At 41.3% G+C, this 20,638-nt stretch overlaps 1 protein-coding gene and 1 non-coding gene across 2 annotated transcripts; one reads left to right on the top strand and one right to left on the bottom strand.

The window, feature by feature from the left end:
* The first annotated feature begins 641 nt into the window (after window positions 1-641).
* On the top strand, window positions 642-20,334 carry LOC148140202 (uncharacterized). The gene is made up of 5 exons (XM_087979325.1): window positions 642-706; window positions 3,162-3,269; window positions 6,896-7,006; window positions 15,010-15,038; window positions 16,016-20,334. The coding sequence occupies exons 1-5, from the start codon at window positions 649-651 to the stop codon at window positions 16,226-16,228; spliced, it is 519 nt and encodes a 172-aa protein (XP_087835451.1). The 5' UTR covers window positions 642-648; the 3' UTR covers window positions 16,229-20,334.
* trnag-ccc (transfer RNA glycine (anticodon CCC)) lies at window positions 6,564-6,634 on the bottom strand. Its single transcript has one exon. It is a non-coding gene; the product is annotated as a tRNA-Gly (tRNA).
* Window positions 20,335-20,638: the final 304 nt, after the last annotated feature.

Here is a 20,638-nt window from a genome sequence, read left to right as displayed (position 1 = left end):
GACTAGAATTGAACCCGGGTTTCTAGCACTATGAGGTAGCAAGGTTAACCACTAAGTCACTAAGGCACCATGCCGCCCTAAGAGTCGACCTTAGCATTAAATTAATGATCTAACTAAAACCACCTCTCAATGGTTCACATGCATGCATTTGACCTTCTGCTTTTGGAATGCTGTAGGAGTGAATTCAGCCTTCTTTTCGTCGGTTCTGTTTATCATTTTTTTCCATGAATTGTGAGTCCATTCATCTGAGTAAGTTGTTTTTATTTATTGACTCACTGTCAGAACACTCCTAAAAGCTGCTAGCATGTGGGTTTCCGTCCATTTACAGCGAACAATGTTGAAATTTATTGAAACGTAACATTGGTGCACAGCAAAATCACACAGCCGCACGAAAGATTCATTTGCATTGAAATATTGCCTCTGCTTTTTAATTTCCAAAATAACTAGTAATGTGGCATTTTATTTGATGACCTCTGTCTTGGAGATCCTGTGGTTGGGCCATTTCCCTCTGCAAAGTACAATGACAGAAACTCTGTACGCCCACAAAGATAGATCACAAATTATTCCGTACACGCCCATGTATTGAGACTGTTTATTTGAGGGCTACACTTTTAAAGACTGCATATCTTTATCATGGGCAAATGGACGATGCGGACAATCCAGCGAATTGCCTTTATGCAGCTGGTTTCTTTTGCACTCTGCATTGGTGAGTTAAATTTATCGTATATAGCTCTATCACAACGAATAGCTCCTAAACTATTATTCGGATTTTTGTACAAATTGAGAATTATTGCAATCCTCTACGTGAACGCTAGAATATTTGTTAAATTATGCAAATTTTCAAATTTGTAGCACCCATGGGAATGGCTTGCTTTGATACATCCTGTAAACTGTTACAAAATTCCGAGGATGTGACCAATTCCAAATTAAAATAGTTTTAATGTTTTGGCAATTAAATCCTACACTTTGAGCCGTAGTTGTAATGTCTGTTTTCATGGAGCAGCATGCTCGCTGAAAAGATGGGAGAGGAACTCCCCTTCAGTCCATGAAGTTGTGAAAAATAGTGGGTACATTGAAAAAGGGTAATAACTGCATTAGAAATAATTTAGCAGATACTCATTCGACTATTTTTGGCTGCAGAAGCTTGTGTGATGAAAAAATAAATTTTCTTGGTATTAATGTACAGGAGATCAAATTCAAAGTTTCTGTTGACACGAAATTCAGAAAAATTTCAAAGTATGAGCACAGCAGTGGAGCACTTTGAAAGGATAGTACCCTGTTGGTGGAGTGGATAGTTGGGTGGGCCTTCAAGTTCATTACAGAGAATTGTGAGGGGATACACTTTGGTGTAAGGAACATGGAGAAATGTTATATATTGAAAAAGTCTAAAGCACGAAGGAGTACAGAACTTGAGTGCATATGCATAGAAATCATTAAAATTGTCAGGAGATAGAGGCAGGGAGCTGTTAAAAAAATCATGCCGTATGTTTGACTTCATAGAGCACAAAAACAGGGAATTTATGATGAGCATACACAGAACAATGATTGGAGTTCAGCTGGAGTACAATTCTGAGCGTCACCTATTGAAGAGATATGAATGCTTCGGAAAGTGTGCAGTGGAGGTTTAGAAGAATGGAATGGGAAACTTAATTTTGTGAAAAGATTTGCGATGATGATCTTAATTTCCTTGGAGTCAAAAAGGCTAAGTGTAGGTTTCTTAGACGTTTCGAAATCATGTAGAAGATTGAGAGACGACCTTATAGAAGTTTGTAAAAATAGTGAGGGGTATAGATGGTAATTGCTTTTTATCCACTGGACGGGGAATTCAAGACTGGGGGCACATTTTTAAAGTGAGAGGAGAGAAGTTTAAAAAGGCCATGACGGGTAATTCTGTTTGCGGAGAAGATGGTTCGCATGTGGAATGAATTTCCTGAGGCAGTAGTGGATGTGAGTGCATTTACAATGCTTAAAAGACATTTGGATAAGTACATAAATGAGAAAAGTTTGGAGGGATATGGGCCTGAGCAGGAAGGTGGGATTAGTTTAGTTTGGGTTTATGTTCGGTATTGACTGGTATGATCAAAGGGTCTGTTTTGGTGCTGTATGACTCCATGACTCTATAATTCTGTGAGGGTTCTAGACAGAGTTCATCGTGAGAAAGTGTTCCCATGTGGAAATTGATTGAGTCTGAGAAGGCATAGGTTTAAAGTGTTCGGTGATACAAGCAAATGCGAGGTTAGAAAAAAAACAACTATTCTTCACAAACTGAGTAGTTGAGGAAAGTTCAGTTGAGCATTCAAGAGGGCATCGGATGATTGTTTAAAATAGCAAGGTGTGCAGGCATATGTTGGAAAGGCAGGAGTATGACTTTAAGTTCAAATGCTCAAAGAAACAGTGCAGATATGATGAGCTAATGGTACTTCTCCACACGCTTACAATTATGAGATTCTATGAAATCTGGGCAAGTTATCAATATAGTCATTGCAGTTTAGAGTAATAAGTATAATCTGATGTAAACACATACAGTTCTAAGGGATTTGACGATTTAGATGTAGAGAAGATGTTTCCCTTTCTAGAACGTGGGGACACATTAAAAAGAAACATGAGGGATCAAATTTTCAAAATGGTGCTGAGAAGAATTCTATTCTGTCAAAAAGCTGTTAACCTGCAGGTTTTTCTGATCTAGCGGGCAGTGGTGACATTGTATTATTTCGGGCTGAGCTAGATTCTGGGTGAGTAGTCAGTAAAAGGGCATCATGGAAATTAGGATAGTGAGGTTGAGCGCATAATCAGATTTGCCGTGGTCGTTTCAAATGTCAGAGTTGATGCAGGATGGGTAAACTTGCCTACTGCTGGTCCTAATGCACACATTCAAATAAAATAAAATGAAAGGAGAGCCACATCAATCACCTTGAAAGTGCAAAACAGAAGACCCGTTTATTCCCCATACTAAATCAGAATCAATTTGGTATTAAAATACACAAACGTATTATGGATAGGTCAATGTCAATAAATAATTTACAAAATGGAGAGCGCAGATTTGCCATTCTCCATTTCCCAGATTATAGATAGGCAAGTGGTTACCACGAATTATAAAATTAGTGGAATTAAAAACTATACATATGGTGTTATATTCCTGTTCTCTTACTTTATAACTGCAGCAACAAGCCAGGGGGCGTTTGGCAAAGGAAGAATGTGTTGTAAAATACTTACAGACAACAAATGTGACAAGATAGAAAATGGACAAATTAACAACATGGATGCCAAATGTAAGTAGTAATTCAAAATACCATTAAAAATATGCATGATTAAATAGAGTCATAGAGTCATAGAGATGTACAGCATGGAAACAGACCCTTCAGTCCAACTCGTCCATGCCGACCAGATATCCCAACCCGATTTAGTCCCATCTGCCAGCACACGTCAATATCCTTCCAAACCCTTCCTATTCATAGGAATTGTACTAGCCTCCACCACTTCCTCTGGCAGCTAATTCCATGTATGTACCACCCTCTACGTGAAAATATCTTTCCCTTCTCACCACAAACCTATGCCCTCTCGCTCTGGACTCCCCCACCCCAGGAAAAAGAACAAAGAACAAAGTGAGCAGTGAAAGTTTACAGCCCCGGAGCAGGCCCTTCGGCCGTCCAAGCCTGAGCCAATCTAAATATATCTAAACCTGTCGGTCAATTCCTAAACATCTGTATCCCTCTGTTCCCGCCTACTCATGCATTGTCCAGACGCACCTTAAATAAATCTACCGTGCCTGCCGCTACCACCTCTGCTGGCAATGCGTTCCAGGGTCCCACCACCCTCTGTATGAAGTACTTGCCGCGTGTATCCCCCTTAAACTTTCCACTTCTCACCTTGAAAGCATGACCTCTCGTTTTTGAATCCTTCACCCTGGGAAAAAGCTTGTCTCTATCCATTCTGTCTATATCCTTCATGATTGTGTAAACCTCAGTCAGGTCTTCCCTCAATCTCCTTTTTTCTAATGAAAATCAACCTAACCTACTCAACCTCTCTTCATAGCTAGCACCTTCCATACCAGGCAACATCGTCGTAAACCTTCTCTGCACCCTCTCCAAAGCGTCCACATCCTTTTGGTAATGTGGCGACCACAGTATTCCAAATGCGGCCGAACCAACGTCCTGTACAATTTTAATATGACTTGCGAGCTCTTATACTCAATACCCCGTCCAATGAAAGCAAGCGTACTATATGCCCTCTTGACCACTCTATCTATCTGTGCAGCAACCTTCAGGGTAAAATGGACCTGCACTCCCAGATCTCTCTGCACACCAACGTTTCCCAAGGCGCTTCTGTTCATTGTATAATTCGCTGTTGAATTAGTCTTGCCTAAATGCATCACCTCACATTTGTCTGGATTGAAATCAATCTGCCACTTTTCCGCCCAACTCTCCAGTCTATCTATATCCTCCTGTATTCTTTGACAGTCCCTTATACTTTCTGCTACTCCACCAATCTTCGTGTCATCTGCAAACTTGCTGATCATGCCAATAGTGCCCTCTTCCAGATCGGTTATGTATATTACAAACAACAGTGGCCCCAACACTGACCCCTGCGGAACACTATTGGTCACCTTTCTCCATTTTGAGAAACACCCTTCAATTACTACTCTCTGCCTCTTGTTGCTCGACCAGTTCTTTATCGACCTAGCTAGAACCCCTGCAAACCACGTGATTTCACTTTCTCCATTAGTCTACCATGAGGAACCTCATTAACCGCCTTACTAAAGTCCATATATATGACTTTGTCTATTTATCCTATCCATGCCCCTCATGATTTTATAAGCCTCGATAAGGTCACCCCTCAGTCTACGACGCTCCACAAAAAAACAACCGCTCCATAGCACAAATCCTTCAACCCTGGCAACATCCTTGCAAATCTTTTCTGAACACTTTCAAGTTTCGCAACATCTTTCCGAAAGGAAGGAGACCAGAATTGCACACAATGTTCCAAATGTGGCCTAACCAGTGTTTATACAGCGGCAACATGACCTCCCACGTCCTGTACTTAATACTCTGATCAATAAAGGAAAGCATACTAAACGCCTTCTCCACTCTCCTATCTACCTGCGACTCATCTTTCAAGGAGTTATGAAACTGCACTCAAAGTTCTCTTTGTTTAGCAACACTCCCCAGAACATTACCATTGAGTGAATAAGTCCTGCTAAGATTTGCTTTCCCAAAATGCAGCAAATTGCATTTATCTAAATTAAACTCGATCTGCCACTTCTCAGTCCATTGGCCCATCTGATCAAGATCCCATTGTAATCTGAGGTAACCTTCTTTGTTGTCCACTACACCTCCAATTTGGGTGTCATCAGCAAACTTACAAAATATACCTCTTTTGCTCACATCCAAATCATTTCTATAAATGATTAAAGGTAGTGGACCCAGCACAAATCCATGTGGCACTCCACTGGTCAAAGGCCTCCTGTCTGAAAAAGAACCCGCCACCACCACCCTCTGTCTTCTACCTTTGAGCCAGTTCTGTATCCAAATGGCGAGTTTTCCCTGTACTCTATGAGATCTAACCTTGCTAACCAATCTTCCATGGGGAACCTTGCCGAATGCCTTACTGAAGTCCATATAGATCTTGCCTACCGCCCTTCCCCCAGCAATCCTCTTTGTTACTTCATCAAAAAAAGCAAGATTGTGAGACATAATTTCCCACGCACAAAACCATGTTGACTACCTCTAATTACTCCTGAGCTTTCCAAATACATGTGTATCCTGTTCCTCAGGATTCCCTCCAACAACTTGCCCATCACCAACGTCAGGCTCACTGGTCTATGTTTCTCTGGCTTGTCCTTACCACCTTTTTAAAACAGTGACAACCACGTTAGCCGACCTCCAGTCATCTGGCATCTCACCTGTGACTATCAACGATACAAATATCTCAGCAAAGGAATCACTTCCTTAGCTTCCCACAGAGTTCTAGGGTACACTTGATCAGGTCCTGGGGATTTATGTGAAGCTTTTTTTCTACACTGATCCCAGAAGTCAGTCAGCGTATGTAAAACGCTGTCCTGAAGACCGGCAGATCTGTTGAAGTCCAACTCGTTTATTTGCAACTCACAAGAAAAGAAAGGTGTTGAGAAATATTTCAATTGCAGACGTGTTCGTGGAGACGAGCACAAGAGTAGAAACTGATCTTGATGTTGTCACCCAGAGACCCTTTTCCTTGACTTGCCTCTTTTCCTAGCTTAACCTAACAGTGCACCTATCCACCATGTTTTGACCTTTGACATTACCCCTTTCTGATACTGATCCTCTCCAAGGAATTCCAGTGTTGACCTGATTCTGACGCTGGGTCTCTTTTGCTTTCACAAGCCTCTGCGATTGAAATCACTACCCAATCTTCCAGAAAATCAGGAATTGCTGGCGAAACTCGGCAGGTCCTGCTGCACCTGTCATATGAAAGCAGAGCCACAGTCCTCGAAATGTCGACTCTGACGTTTGCTGAGTTTCACCAGCGACTTCTGTTTTGGTTTACGACCTTCAGAACCCGTATTTCCTGGTTTTAAAAAGCTACATTGCGCCGCCCGGGAATCGAACCCAGATCGCAAGAATGGGAATCTTGCATGATACCATTACACTAGCGGCACTTACGCGGTTCGGCGACAATTCACTTTACTTCAAGCTGCTATTTCCAGACCCACTTTCGATTTCGATGTGTATTTAATTTTATTTTTGCCAATTAGCTTAAATTTCAATACGCGACCCATAACTCCCTTACCCCATTTCCTGGACAATAATCATGTTCCATTGATCTGATAACATTTTTTTAAAACAGAAACTGCGTTATTTAATTGGTCAGTCGTTTTCAATATGAATCGCAACCGATGTGGTCATGCTATTAATTGCAGGTGTCATAGTGGAAACAAAGGCTGACATTACACCAGTTTTACTCGGCGGTCTGGCGTTGATAGGTCTGCTCATTATATTCTTGACAGTTCGAGTGCTGCGGGGAACAACAGGTTTGTATTTTCGCTACACGTAAGCAAACCTGATCAAACAGTACCCTATTCCAGATACGTAATTGATTTAGGGACGATCTTCCTATCTGGCACCATTTCAATGAGAGCCGGGAACAGGAAGGTCCGAAAAGTGTCGAGCTATTTAAGGCAGATGGGTAGAGAGCAAGACGCGAATGCAACTGGGCTGCCTTCCAAGCTCTGTTATAGCGTGCATTTCTGCAAATGCCAAGGCTCTAGATTCAAGACCACAAAAATCGAAGCGGGCGGTACTGACAAAAGTCCGCGCTGTCGGACTTACTTATTTATTTTTCAGAGGAAAACTCTACTTAACTTTCTGGGGCGGATGTGAATGATTCGTTGACGCAATTTCGAAGAAAAACCAGGCGCTGTCACGTGTCCTGACCAAATATTATCCCTGAATCAATGACCCACGCAGAGATTGGCTCAGTGTGGCTTTGATGTTGTTCCGACTTTACTGAGAGCATATTTCCTTCGGTACAATAGTGGTTTGCAAGGCTCCAAGGGTAGCGAATAGGTCTAGGTTTGTATTTTTTTTCTAATCTCCTGGCTGCCATTAAACCGTGAGTTCTTTCGTTGTAACCTTTCTGCCATTCTGCAACCGAAAACAATGCCGGTTTCAAATGTTATTGGAAGTCGGGAACGTAAAAAAATCTTAAATAGCCCTGGTTCCCAAAGCATTAATTTTGAACTTGAGATTACTGGTCCAGGTGACGTCATCGTCACGGCCTCACTGCATTGAAGGTTTACCACATTGATTCCAGTGATGGCAGGACTGACGAATGAAAAGACACTAAATCATTTATAGCTGTTCACCAGAGTGTAGAAAAATGTGAGGGGATTTCATTGAAGCTCATAAAATTGTAACAGGGCTCGGCAAGGTATTTTCTTCAATCATGTGACCTGGGCTTTGTTGACAAGCCAGCATTGATTGTCTACCCTGAGATAGCCTTGAAAAGCTACTTGTGAGCTGCTTTCTTGAATCAGTGCAGTCCACATGAAGTACGTAGGGCACAATCCTTTTAGGGAGGCAATGCCAGGATTTTGACCCAGCGATAGTGAAGGTAACACATTTCAAAGTCAACATACTGAGTTGCTTCGATGGCAACAAATGGTGGTGTTTCTATGTATCTGCTGCCCTTGTCCTTCTAGATGGAGGTAGTCACGTGTTTGGAAGGTGCTATCTTGGACGAATTTATTATCTTATGAAGAGTTCAAACTGCTGCTACTGAATGCCAGTGATGGAATTGATGCTTGTAGACATGATACCAATCAAGCAGGCTGTGTTGTCTTGGATGTTGTCAAGTTTCTTGAGTATTGTTGGAACTGCAGTCATCCAGGCAAATGGGGAGCAGTATTCCCGCACACTCCTGACTTGCACCTTGTAGATTGTGGGCAGGTTTTGAGTAATCAGGAGGTGAGTTACTCACCACTGTATTTCAAGCCTCTGACCTACCCTTGTATCCACTACATTGAAATGGCGAGTCCAGTTGAATTTCTGCTCAATGGTCACTCCCAGGGTGTTGGGGTATTCAGTGAACAACACCACTGAATGTCAAGGGGCGGGGTTAGAATATCTGTTATTGGCAATGGATATTGCCCAGTATTTGTAGAACATAGAACGTAGAAAAGTACATCACAGACCACGCTCTTTGGCCCACAATGTTGTGCCGAGGATTATTCCTAATCTAAAATAAAATAACCTAACCTACACATCCCTCAATTCACTGCTGTCCAGCAGTCACTTAAATGTCCCTAATTGCTCTGCTTCCACCACCACCGCTGGCAATGCATTACATGCATTCACAACTCTCTGCATAAAGAACCTACCTCTGACGTCTCCTCTATACCTTCCTCCGAATGTCTTAAAACTATGACCCCTCGTGCCAGTCAATCCTGCCCTGTGGAAAAGTCTGCCTATTGACTCTATCCATGCCTCTCATTCAGCCATGATTGAATGGCGGAGTGGACTCGATGGGCCGAATGACATTACTTCCGCTCCTATGTCTTATGGTCTTATTACCTTTTATACCTCGATCAGGTCACCTCTCCTCCAGCGAGAAACGTCTGAGCTTAGTCAACCACTCTTCGTAAGACAAGCCCTCCAGTCATTCTGGAGGTCAGCATTCTGGTAAAGCTTCGTTGCACCCTCTCCAAAGCCTCCGTATCTTTCCTACAATAGGGCAACCAGAACTGGGCACAATATTCCAAATGTGGTTTCACCAGAGTCTTGTAGAGCTGCAGCAAAATCTTATGGTTCTTAAACTCGATCCCCCTGTTAATGAAAACCAAATCACCAAATGCTTTCTTAACAACCCTATCGACTTGGATTGCAACTTTGAGGGATCTATGTACTTGTACACCAAGATCCCTCTGCTCCTCCATAGTGCCAAGAATCCTGTCTTTAATCCTATGTTCAGCATTACCTTCTAAAATGTATCATTTTACAATTATCCAAATTGAACTCCATCTGCCATTTCTCAGCTCTGCACGCTGTCTATATTACACTGCAAATTACAATAGTCCTCGATACTATTAACAGCACCTCCAACCTTTGTGTCATCTACAAATTTACTAACCTATGCCTCAGCCTCCTCATCCAAGTTATTTATAAAAACTACAAACAGCAGAGGCCCAAAAGCAGAGCCTTGTGGGGCACCACTTACAACTGACCTCCAGGCAGAATGCTTTCCATTTACAACCACTCTCTGCCTTCTGTCAGCCAACCAATTATAATCCAAACAGCCAAATCTCCCTGTCTCCCACATCTCCTGACTTTACAAATGAGCCTGCCATGGGGAACCTTAACAAATGCCTTGCTGAAGTCCATTTACACCACATCCATTGAGCATCCTTCATCAACCTGTCTTGTCACTTCCTCAAAGAATTCATTAAGATTTATGAGGCACGACCCGCCCCTCACAAAGCCATGCTGACTGTTGTTAATCACTCAATGCTTTTCCAAATAGTCATAAATCCTGTCCCTCAGAATTCTTTCCAAAACCTTGCTGACCACAGATGTAAGACTAGGCGGACTGTAATTACCAAGGATTTCCCTATTCCCCTATTTGAAATGAGGAACAACATTCGCCTCCCTCTAATCCTCCAGTACTACTCCCGTGGAGAATGAGGAAGCAAAGATCTTCACCAGCGGCTTAGCAACCTACTTTCTCGCTTCCCGGAGCAATCTAGTATAAATATGATCTAGCCCTGGGAACTTATCGATCTTAATGTTTGTCAAAATTTCCAGCATATCAACTTCATCAATCTTGACCTATCGAAGCCTATTTCACAACTCCTCAAAGTTCTCATTCACAACAAGGTTCCTTTCCTTAGTGAAAACCGAAGCAAAAAATTAATTTATGGTTTCCCCTATCTGCTCAGACTCCACACGCTACGCTATCCCTGACCGGCCCTACCTTCCCTCTGATCATTCTCTTATTACTCTCGTATGAGTAAAAAGCCTTTGGGTTCTCCCTAATCCTACTTGCCAAGCGTTTTTAGTGCCCCCTCCTAGCTCTCCTCAGTCCATTTCTGAGCTCCTTTCTAGTAAGCCTATAATCCTCTAAATCTGTGCTAGATCCTTGCTTCCTCCATCTTACGTAAGCTGCCTTCTTCCTTTTGACAAGAAGCGCCTCTGTTCTCGTCATCTAAAGCTCCTTAAACTTACCCCTTCTTACCCTTCTCAGAGGAACAAATTTGCGTATTGCTCACAACAACTGCTCCTTAAACAGTCTCCACATGTCTGCTGTGCCCTTTCAGTGGAACAATTGTTCACAATCTGTACTTCCCAACTTCTGTTATAATTTCATTTTCCCCAATTAAATACCTTTCTTTAGTGATTGCTTTTTTTCCTCTTCAAGGTTATGGTAAATGTGAGGCAATTGTGGTCACTGTCACCAAAGTGCTCTCCCACTGCGAGATCTAACACCTGTCCTGGCTCGTTGTCGAGCACCAAATCTAAAATGGCTTCTCCCCTTGTCAGCTTGTCGAAACACTGAGTAAGGAAACCCTCCTGAACACACCTGACAAAAACGGCTCCATCCAAACCATCCGCACTAAGGAGGTTCCAGTCAATATTGGCAAAGTTGAAGTCACCCAAAACAACAACCCTGCTACATCTGCAATTTTCCAAAATCTGCCGGCCTATGAGTTCTTCAGTCTCCCTACTGCTATTAGACAGTTTGTAGAAAAACTCCCTTTCTGTTCCTGTGTGTTGTGAATGTTACTTGCCATTTGTCAACCCAATCCTGGATCATGTCCAGATCTGTTGTATTTGAACATAGCTTGTTTAGTATCTGAGGAGCCGTGAGCAATGTTGAACATCGTGGGATCATCAGCAAGCACCCCCACTTCTGACCTTAGAATGGAGCTAAAGTCATCGATGAATGAGCTTGTGGTAGTCCAATCTCTTCTGCATCATTTCAAGTTTAACAACATCCTTTCTCCAGAAGGATAGCAAGTATAAGATCCTAAAGTGGCCTCACCAATATCCTGAACATCGCAAAATGACATCCCAATTCCTATTTTCGATGTTATGACCAAGCATGCCAAATGCCTTCTTCACTAACCTGCTCACGTGACACCACTTTCAAAGAATTATGCCCTGCACCCCAAGGTCTATTTGTTCGACAACATACTCCAGGGCCCTTTCACTGATTGCGTAAGTCCTCCTCTGGTTTGCTTTCCCAAAATGCAACACCTCACATTTATCTAAATTAAGTTAATCGGTACTCGGCTCATTGGCCCACTTGATTGACATCCTTGTATACTGTGAGATAATCTTCTTCACTGTCCACTACATCGCAATTTTAGTGTCATCTGCAAGCACAAACATACCTCCTATATTCACATCCAAATCATTTATGTAAATGATGAAAATCAGTGGGTGCAGCACTGATCCTTTTGGCACGTCACTGGACACAAACGTCCAGACCAAAAAACAACTCTCCACAACGACCCCCTGTCTCCTACCTTTAAGCAAATTTTGTATCAAATTGCTACCTTCCTCTGGATCCCACGTGATCTAACCTTACTAACCAGCCGACCATGAGAAACCTTATTGAACGTTTTGCTGAAGTCCATATGAACAATGTCTACGTTTCTCTCTTCCTAAATCTTCTTCGGCACTTCTTCAATGACACACTGAAGTTAGTGAGGCACAATTTTGCGTCATAAAGCCATGTTAGCTATCCCTGAGTAGTCCTTGCCTTTCCAGATACATACAAATCCAGTCTGTTGGATCCATCTCCAAAACCTTGGCCACCACTGATGCCTGGCTCACCATTCTATAAATCTGATGATTCTTTACCAGGTTTCTTAAGTAATGGCACCATATTATCTAACATCCAGTCTTCTGGCACCTCACCCGTAGCTATCGATGATAAAAGTACCTTAGCAAAGGCCCAGTAATCTCTTCATTACCTGCCCACTAAGTTTTAGGAAAAACCTAATCAGCTCCTGGGGATCTGCCTAGCTTTATGGGTTTTAAGACCTCCAACACCTCTTCTTCAGCAATATGAACTCTTTTCAAGGCACCACAATATATTTCCACAAATTTTCCTGTTTTCCAAGTCCTTCACCAGAGAAAATGGGGTACTGGGCTAATGGTCGGATACTTGGTAGTGTGGATGAGCAGAGGGATCTTGGTGTCCATGTACACAGATCTCTGAAAGTTGCCACCCAGGTAAATAGTGCGGTGAGGAAGGCATATGGCGTACTGGCTTTTATTGGTAGAGGAATTGAGTTCCGGAGTCCTGAGGTCATGATGCAGTTGTATAAGACTCTGGTACGGCCGCATCTGGAATATTGTGTGCAGTTTTGGTCGCCATACTATAGGAAGGATGTGGAGGCATTGGAACGGGTGCAGAGGAGGTTTACCAGGATGTTGCCTGGTATGGAAGGAAAATCGTATGAGGAAAGACTGAGGCACTTGGAGCTGTTTTCACTAGAGAAAAGAAGGTTTAGGGGTGACTTGATTGAGGTGTACAAGATGATTAGGGGGTTAGATAGGGTCGACAGTATGAACCTTTTCCCGCGTATTGAGTCGGGTATTACAAGGGGGCATAGCTTTAAATTAAGGGGGGGTAGTTATAGGACTGATGTTAGGGGTAGGTTCTTCACTCAGCGAGTCGTTAGTTCATGGAATGCCCTGCCAGTAACAGTGGTGGACTCTCCCTCTTTATGGGCATTTAAGAGGGCATTGGATAGGTATATGGAGGATAGTGGGTTAGTGTAGTTTAGGTGGGCTTGGATCGGCGCAACATCGAGGGCCCAAGGGCCTGTACTGCGCTGTATTCTTCTATGTTCTATGTTCTATGTAAAATACTGACGCAAAATATACGTTTAGTATGTCAGCCGTCTTCCATGGTGTCACACATAGATGGTCACGTTTGCCTTTAAGGGACCATATACCTTTTTGACCTTAATGTATTTATAGAATCTCGTTGGATTCTCCTTAGCTGAATGAAATCTCGTTACACACTTGTGTACTGAACACACTTGGGCAATCTTCCACATTGTCAGGGATGCCAAGTAGTGACTGTAGTGGTGCAGCTCAGTGAGGGGAGTGGGCAAGTTCTGGAGTGCAACTCTTCTGTTGAGGATTGTTGTCAGGGTCTTAGCCTTTGCAATGGCTCCAAACATTACTTGGTATTGACTGAAAACTGGAATGTGTGATGCTGAGATCACTGGAAGATGTTAAAATGGATCCTCCACTTAGCACTTTTGTTTGAAGATGTATCATCCACTGCCACTTATAGCTGAAGATTGATGTGAATGTTTCAGCCTTATCTCTTGCAGTGATGTTCTTGGCTGTTCCATGATTAAGGACGGGTATATTTGTGTAACCCCACCCAAGAGAGTTGATTAATTGTCCACCACAATTCACAACTGAATGTCACAAGACTGCAGAACTTATATCTGATCCATTGGTTATGGGATTGATGAGCCCTATTTATTAATTGCCCTTTGTGCTGTTTGGAATGCGAGTATACTTTTTGTGAATTTCACCCAAGTAGTACATATGCCTGACTCTGCTCCTGCACTCTCCATTAAACCAGGGTTGCCCCCCTCGCTTCATGGCAATAGCTGAATGTGGGGCATGCCAGGTTAAAAGGTTGTATGTTGTGTATGAGCATGATTCTGTTCCAGTTGATGGCTCATAATGCATTGTGGATGCCTGAGCTTGAACTGCTATATCTACGTCTGTCCCATTTGGCACTGTGATAGTTCCACACAAGACGGTGGACGGTATTCACAATGTGAAAACAAGGCACCAAAGGGATTACGAGGTGGTCACTGTTCCTCACACTGACATGGGCAGATTCACCTGCAGCCGGCAGGATAAACACAGGAATAATGTTCCCAACAATTGGAAAGCCAAGAAGAAGGCATCACAGTCTAAGCATACAGGGTAGGATATTCAGCATTGAGATGAGGAGCACTTTCATCATCTACAGAATGGCAAACCTATGGAATTCTATGATACAGAAGGTGGTTGGGACAAAAAATATGCAATGCTTTCAAGAAGGAGATAGTTTCGTTTTAGATCTAAAGGAATTGAAAAGGTTGGGGAGAAAGAAGGAACAGAGTACTTAGTTGCATGATGAGCCATGATCATATTAAGCGCAGAGCATGCTTGAAATTATCTACTCCTTTCCCAACTTCCCATATTTCTATGTGTCTCCCTCACATTTCCAAGTAATAAAATACGAGTTGCACATCAGTCAAAATAGCACAGCAAAGATTTCTGATTGATGGGAACTTAAGAAAGAAACATTCAGCCATCGCAGAGAAGCATACCATATGTTTGGTAGAATTTAATAGGAACAGAAACCGTTTCAATGTTTTTTGTGTTTGGTACGGCATCAGAGAGGAAGTTTCATGATCATATTTATTGCTCTTTATGTACCTATATTATATTCTGTTGTATGGTGATTTCATTTCCAATGAAATATAATTCTGTCATGTTCATGTTCCCACAGGTTCCAGTGTTGTAAAAGCAAGAACAGAAGTAAGAACTATCAAATGTTTTAAACGTTGAATAATAAATTCTTTTGGCATACTTTTACGGTCCCTGGGGTGAGACTGAAATATAGTTTATTAATTAACTTCCTGATAGCACCCTGATGCCGGGTCAAGAAAAAATGGCTTTTATTGTATTTATGATATACTTGATATTGAATACTTGGTGGGTTTTCAAAACTTCCTTACACCTGTTATCTTCCCAAAGTAAAATAAAATGAATTGAACTTGTTGACAATTTCAATAATTATAAATGGGGTCATTTTACGTGAAATTTCTATACTGTCCAATATAATCATATTGCTTGACAGTAGTTTTTTAGTAGTTAGAAATTTACTAATATTTAGCTTTGATGCACTCATCGTACCAGGTTAGAGGCCCAACGTTTTTGACGTGACATTGTAATGAGTTGAACAAAGACTGGGTTAAAAATCTTGCTGTGATCAGAAAAGGTCTAATAATGTTGGTGCAGTGAAGTGGTGGTGTAGTGGTATTGTGAACGGACATGATGATTTCTTCTCCACCGAGAATACAAGATAAAATTTGAGCACCACGTTCAGTTTTAATGACGTAATAAAACTGGAAACCAAGCTCGTCTAATGATGATAATGAAGCAATTCTCGATTGTCGCAAACAAAAATGACTCATGCTGTCGGAAAACACATATTTTCGAAATGGAAGTAACGTGTTGGCCCTTAACAGCCCCCTCAAATGGACTAGAAGGCTATTCAATTATATTTAACTGTTCCAAAGGGCAATTTGTACGGACACTAAAGGCTAGGTTTTCAAGAGACACTGAACAAATATAAAAGAAAGTGTTTCTTCAAATGGAGGGCTTGTAAAGTCTGAGTTAGGGCAGGAAAAGGGTTTTAATTTTAATACAAAGTCAGTGTATGGTGGAATGTGTAAAACTCAAAAGACGATATCAGTTCTTCATTGATAATTTTTACATTTTAATCCTTTCAGGAACGTGTGGTTAAGGAGCCTTCACTGCATTATGTCCAGTTGAGCATGCAACAAACGAGAAGGACGGATAGAGAGAACAGGAATTTAGATAACGTAGAATACACCTCAGTAATGCCACAGTGTGAGGACAGGCCCTCGAGATCTCGGCGATCTGAGTTTGAAGATGTCATTCATGACCCCCTCAAAGTACAAGGACCGTCTGAATTGTTATGAGAAACATCTTATTTTCAGTCTGCCTTTCTGGTTAAACCAATTCGTCCTTTGCAGTGCTATTTTACATCTACGAGGTTTCCACCTTCCTTGAAGGCAATTCAGATTAATCTGCAGCGGGGGATTGAACACGCAAGATCTGGACCACATTGTAAACTTTTAATCATCGTTAGGAAGTGCTCTTGTTTGAACTCTGAATGTTTTTGTCTTTGTTTTTGCCATGATATCAGTAGTCCACATTTTTGGCGGAAGTTACCATGATCTCTCCCATTAATAGGGATGTCATGAGGTATATATATTGGGAACGTTCCATATCTGTTCCCAATTAAATCGGGGCTCTTGAGAAGTTAGGTATCAAATAATCAATTGTTTTAAACCAAATCCTCACTAATGCCCCTGTCAAACCTAGGAATTAGGAGCTGGATTAGAACAACCATTCAGGAAGTTGGTAGTTGATTGCTGGCCTCGGCTGCACTTACCTGTCCCCTTATCACCAGATTTCCAGGGTTTCCTGCAATCAAATCGATCCTTTTTCTGCATATGAGCAAGGACTGAACAGCAAGAAAACTCTGTGGGTGATAATTCCAATATTATCCAGCAATTTGATTGGCTTATTGCATCCTTTTTCAGGCAACACAACTTGTATTATCCTCATGTTACATGTTAAGAATGTATTCTCGTCCTGTATACCTTTTACACATATGTAATCCACCTTTAATAACAAGAAAGAAACTGTTGGCTATAACTCAATGTGAACACTGTACGTTAATTTAGTTTAGTCGGATTCTTATACTTGTCCAATGATGTTGCCACTAAAACGTGACGCTGTAGCATCACGTCTGAGAAACTCCTGAAACCCAAGTTACAAAAATTTGGTTTTTACTCTCGAAATCATCGTGACCTTAATGGCTAAGGGTTCAAGGACTGGACTCAATCAGTGAACAGACGTAGCATTCTCTGGGACATCTCTCTTTCATTGTATTTGCGTGTATTTCAATTATTATGGACAGTGTGTGTCTGGATTAAGGGTGGAAAGGCATTAATGCGGAGATCCTTCAGTCACGAGACAGCCTATATGATTTTTCATCAGAATCCAGGCAGATGACTCTATTACAAATTATTTTTGCACAATGATCCATTTGTTCTTCACTCACAGGCTAGTTGCATTCAAGTCAGGATAGCCTTCGCCAAAGACAGGCAGCTGGGGAATTAATGGGTGTAAACATCCGTCCTGAAACCAATGGTAAAATTCCCGTTAACTCATGTTGTTTACTAGAAGTAATCAATAAGCAATAGGAAGTGGATCATGTGATGTTGCAAGAAACTTTTTTTGGCATCTTTGATAAGCTAAATTATGAATTTGAGAAGCCAAAAATACACAGAAATGAATGTATCAATGTCAACATTTCGAGTAAAATGAATATGATTATTAATTCAACAGGTTCATTACGTTTACCTCATACTTAGACCAAAGTTCGCAGCCAACTAAGCTTATCACTACTGGTTATCAAGCACAACGGGTAGGTAGTGGATGTAAGGGATAGATGGCACAATCTTTGCATTGTGTGTTTTCGTTTTGCAAGCAGGTAATTTGAATGGATAATTTGGTGTACTCAAGGAGAATGACAGTTCTTCATTTGCATTGGAGGCATGACAGCAACTTTAGTTTTGATTCCATCCTATATTATTATAGTAAAATGTTTTCAAATACTGGTGTTTAATGATGATGTTTCGCTATGTGATTGCCAACATCAAACCTTCTCTGGAAATGCATAATGTGTCCCAGAATCAGGACTGGAATATCCTCCTCCCTCTCTGATGACATGCACTGAAAATCATAGGAAAGAAGGATTGTGCAAATTTGACTCTGATGTCCACTAATCGTAGAGCCTAATCGCTCTTAACATTAACGATGCATTAAAACTAACATTGCATTTTTACATGTATGTGCTGACCTTCTGGTTATCTGTCGGTTCAAACAATGCAAAGTAGAACTGTGTGAGAGATTGCTTGTCACTGTTTGAGACCAAGATAGATACATATCCATTTTGCAAGGCTTGACCTTGTTGAAAGTTGCTGTGCAGCCTCACCTCCTGAAATTTTTTGAAAGGGCGGACTTGCTGTCAAAACACTTTAAAGTTGACCTTAGAGAAATGCCCTTTATAAAGATTACAGCATGGAATGCATCCAATACTGAACCAGCACCGACTCTATTGCTATGGAAAGCCAGCAATGCAATTGTTTTGTCCCATGGTTTCACCTTACAAGATTTTCAATGTGCAGTCAGAAGTTAACCATTTGTTCTCTGCAAACAACGACAACGAAGAAAATCGCATGAATAAGATAAGTAACTTTTCAGAATGGGCTTTTTAAAAATTCTAGTAACGGTTCTAGCGATATCTACAAAACTGGGGATAATGTATTTCATTTCCAATTGCATATAAGTAATTGAATTTCATTAGGAGCTGTCAACGCTCCCTTCTACTTGAAACATCTATTGCAATTTATTTCCTGACCCTCCTAATGTTTTGAATCTGGCCTGTTTTCCTAATTTTGCACAGGTCTCTTTCACCCAGTCATGATTGAGGCCATCGAGCCTGTTCCACCGTCCAATGAGATCATGGCTGATTTGTGGCCTAATTCGATGTATCTGTTCTTGACCCATATACATTAATCCTGAAGAAGGGCTCATGCCCGAAACGTCGATTCTCCTGCTCCTTGGATGCTGCCTGACCTGCTGCGCTTTTCCAGCAACACATTTTGAGCTCTGATCTCCAGCATCTTCAGTCCTCACTTTCTCCATATCCATTAATGCCCTGGCTGAGTAAACATTCACCTGTCTCAGATTTAAGAGAAATAATTATCATCACCTGCCGTTTGTGGCAGACAGTTTCATAATTTGCTACCCTTTGTGTATAGAAGTGCTTCCTAACATCCTTCTTGAATGGCCTGGCCCGAATTTATAGTATATACCGCTCGTTCTAGAAGCTCCAACAGCAGAATTGGTCTATTTATATTTACCCTGACCTTTCCTCTTAATATCTTGAAGACATTATGTTCTGCAGCAAAGTCAGCGCAGCTAAATTGATCAGTTTGAGCAGTACAAAACCATGCATACATGAGGCCCTGTGTACTATCAGCAGCAGCAGCGGAGACAAGATTGTACTCCAACATAACGCTCATTCTCATGGTTCGACAAATAACCCCCTTTCTACCATTAACGTCAAACCAGGAAGTTTGGTTGAATGAAAAGTGCAGGCGTGCATGTCAGGAACAGCATCAGGTATTCCTTTAAAAAAAAATCATGGCTCAACTTGCTGAACCTATCAAACAAGAATACTTGAACGCCAAACAGCACAAACAACAAGTGATGAACAGTGCTAAGTGACCTCACAGCTTAAGAATGGTAAATTTTAATTCATACGAATCCTGAGTATGCGAACACAGTTTTAATCTAGTCAATGCTATAATCCTACTGAAGTGCTGTGTGAATTCTAGTACATGAGCGATTGTATCTGAGTGCAACTATTTTTATATATGTGTTTCTGCACGTCTTTTGTGGTCTCTGCATTGGGGTGTGACTCCTGCCTGCTTTTGTGGTGTCTATGTATACTTACAACACGGTCGAAAAAGACAACTTTACTTTCCAGCGTTCAGCAAGAAATCGAATTGAACCGGTACAATTAAAATTTCAGTACATTATTTAATATGGTATCACATGCAGTGAATATTTCTCATGATCATGTAATGGTGTTAGTGATAAGATCTATAAAGTTGGATTATAAAGTCATGTCAAATGTTTCAAGTGCAATCTACAAATATTATTTTAGCATCTGCTAACAAATATTAGCGGTGGAAAATCATCCTAACTACATTTAACACGTAGGCAAGGTGAATGAACTTTATTCGTACTTATTTACTTTTCAGCGAAGGTACGTCTGTACCCGCCTCATGCATTATGGTACAGACAATTGACCGTGCTAGAGAATGATGCAACACTTTGACTTAAATTGCGTGGTTGCTATTTGGTCTTACGAGTTATTAAAAGAAACGGTGGTTGATGCAGATCATATGCTTTGTGAAAAAATAAAATTATGTCTGGTCTCAAATAGAGCTGAAGTTTTAATGTTTTTGAGTCAATGTTTTCTGACGCTTTTTTTCAGGGTATCGGTACACTAAGAAAATTTACTATGGCCAATATAATACGTAGGAGCAGCAGTAGTGCATCCAGTCCAACGATTCTGCTCCAACATTCAAAGAGATCATGGCTGAGCTGATAATTGTCAACTCTACTTTTATTCCGTACCTCATAACATTTGCTTAAGTTAATGATTAAAAACATGCCACTCTCAGCCTTAAATATACTTAATTACCCAACCCTGAAAGCCTTCCGTGGTAAGAAAAAATGTAGTT

This window comes from Chiloscyllium plagiosum, unplaced genomic scaffold, assembly GCF_037043375.1.
Source record: "Chiloscyllium plagiosum isolate Xiang-an unplaced genomic scaffold, Cpla_swu_hap1 HiC_scaffold_35, whole genome shotgun sequence".
Taxonomy (NCBI): domain Eukaryota; kingdom Metazoa; phylum Chordata; class Chondrichthyes; order Orectolobiformes; family Hemiscylliidae; genus Chiloscyllium; species Chiloscyllium plagiosum.
Note: the sequence above shows the minus strand (reverse complement) of the source record. Positions and strands in the feature narration are given on the sequence as shown.